The following is a 1391-nucleotide window of genomic DNA, read 5'->3' on the forward strand; positions in this document are numbered from 1 at the left end:
TGGCAAGCCTAAAGTATCATTCTGTGTGGTGAGGGCTCTCAAGAGGGACCCTGTTGATCCAGTAAATATTAGTGGCTCTACTGACTTATGTGGCAGAAGTCTGTTGTGTGAAGATGAAAAGCTCCAACTGCGTTCTTTAGTAACAGCTGATGAAACTCGACTTTTCCTTTTTTTGACAACCATGTGGATCATTAACACAGACAAACGAAATTTAAATACTTAAGTAGTAAGGACTGAGATGAGTTGAGAAATTCCAGAAGGTTATTCCAGATACCATGCTTCATAATCTCCAAAGTTCATAATTAGCAGTACTTGAACTGGTCTAGATTTGTTAGCCAGTAGTTGAGATGCAAGTCTGAAACTTTTGGTTCCATTTATGGAACCAAAAGAACTTGAAAATGGAACTAGAATAATGGAACTAGAACTTGAAAATATATTTGTAGAAATGAAGGTAAGAGGGACTATTGTCATGAGGGATTGAAAGAGAACAGCAAGAGAAAAGGAGACGCCAAAAGCTCCAGGGAGCTGGAACACACTGGCGGTATCATGAAAAAAAGTTAAAGGTAGAGTTGATATGTGTATGCAAACAGTTGGACTCCAGGAAAAAGAAGAACAATATTTCTTCTTAGCTAGCGATGTCTTTAATCGTACGTTCTTTTGTCCTGGTAAAGAAGCAGATGGTGAAATCCTGTGGTTTGAGGGATACTTTATGGCCACGAAAGGTGGAATTTTGAAAGATGCGGGTTTTTTGTGACAGAATCTTTGAACAGGCTGGAAGTTCGTCCCAATTGCAATAGGTGCTTGAGGAGAGTAGAGATTGGTGATTGTATTTGTGGAGATTTGATGTCTGGCTCTGACTGCCTGTAGAAGTGACTCATAGCAGCCTGAAAATATCGGAAAATGTGGTTAGGGTAAATGGACTTGCAAGTAGGAGAGTAACAACAAGCACAGAAACGCTTGGAAGAGACAGCAGAACCATCTGGAAGGCTCTGTGGAGAGCATGGCGCAGCAAAGATAAAATGTGGAAAAAACACTTAGCCTATATGATGTGCAATGTTTGGAGAAAAACGCTTTAGCAGCTGCCAGCGATACAACCCTTTTTCAAGAGAGCGAAGCTGAGATCAGAAAGCGAGCGTGAGATTGCGGCACGGGAGGTTGCTGGTCTCCAGCAAGGAGCTCTGCAGCGGTGCTGTCTCTGTAAAACTCGACAGTGAGTAGCCATGTGGAGGAGACACAGACAGACTAATAGCAAAAGGTAAACTGGGTGCTGCTAGTAAATACTGTATTTAAAAAGGTAGAAACCTACAATTTCCCACAGTATACCTAGTTAGCCTATGTGAACAGTTTATCTTGAGTTTTTGTGCATACCTTGTGCATCTTTTTTTCATGAA

The 1391-nt window shown here is 41.3% G+C and overlaps 1 protein-coding gene across 1 annotated transcript in view; it reads left to right on the forward strand.

Annotated features, from left to right (window-relative positions):
• Positions 1–412: 412 nt before the first annotated feature.
• NSMAF (neutral sphingomyelinase (N-SMase) activation associated factor) overlaps positions 413–1391 on the forward strand; it is a 33725-nt gene continuing 32746 nt past the window's right edge. Inside the window, exons 1-2 of the mRNA XM_009697336.1 lie at positions 413–451; positions 1107–1210. Coding sequence (XP_009695638.1) covers positions 413–451; positions 1107–1210 — 143 coding nt within the window. The remainder of the gene's footprint in view (positions 452–1106; positions 1211–1391) is intronic.

This window comes from Cariama cristata, unplaced genomic scaffold, assembly GCF_000690535.1.
Source record: "Cariama cristata isolate BGI_N322 unplaced genomic scaffold, ASM69053v1 scaffold9383, whole genome shotgun sequence".
Taxonomy (NCBI): domain Eukaryota; kingdom Metazoa; phylum Chordata; class Aves; order Cariamiformes; family Cariamidae; genus Cariama; species Cariama cristata.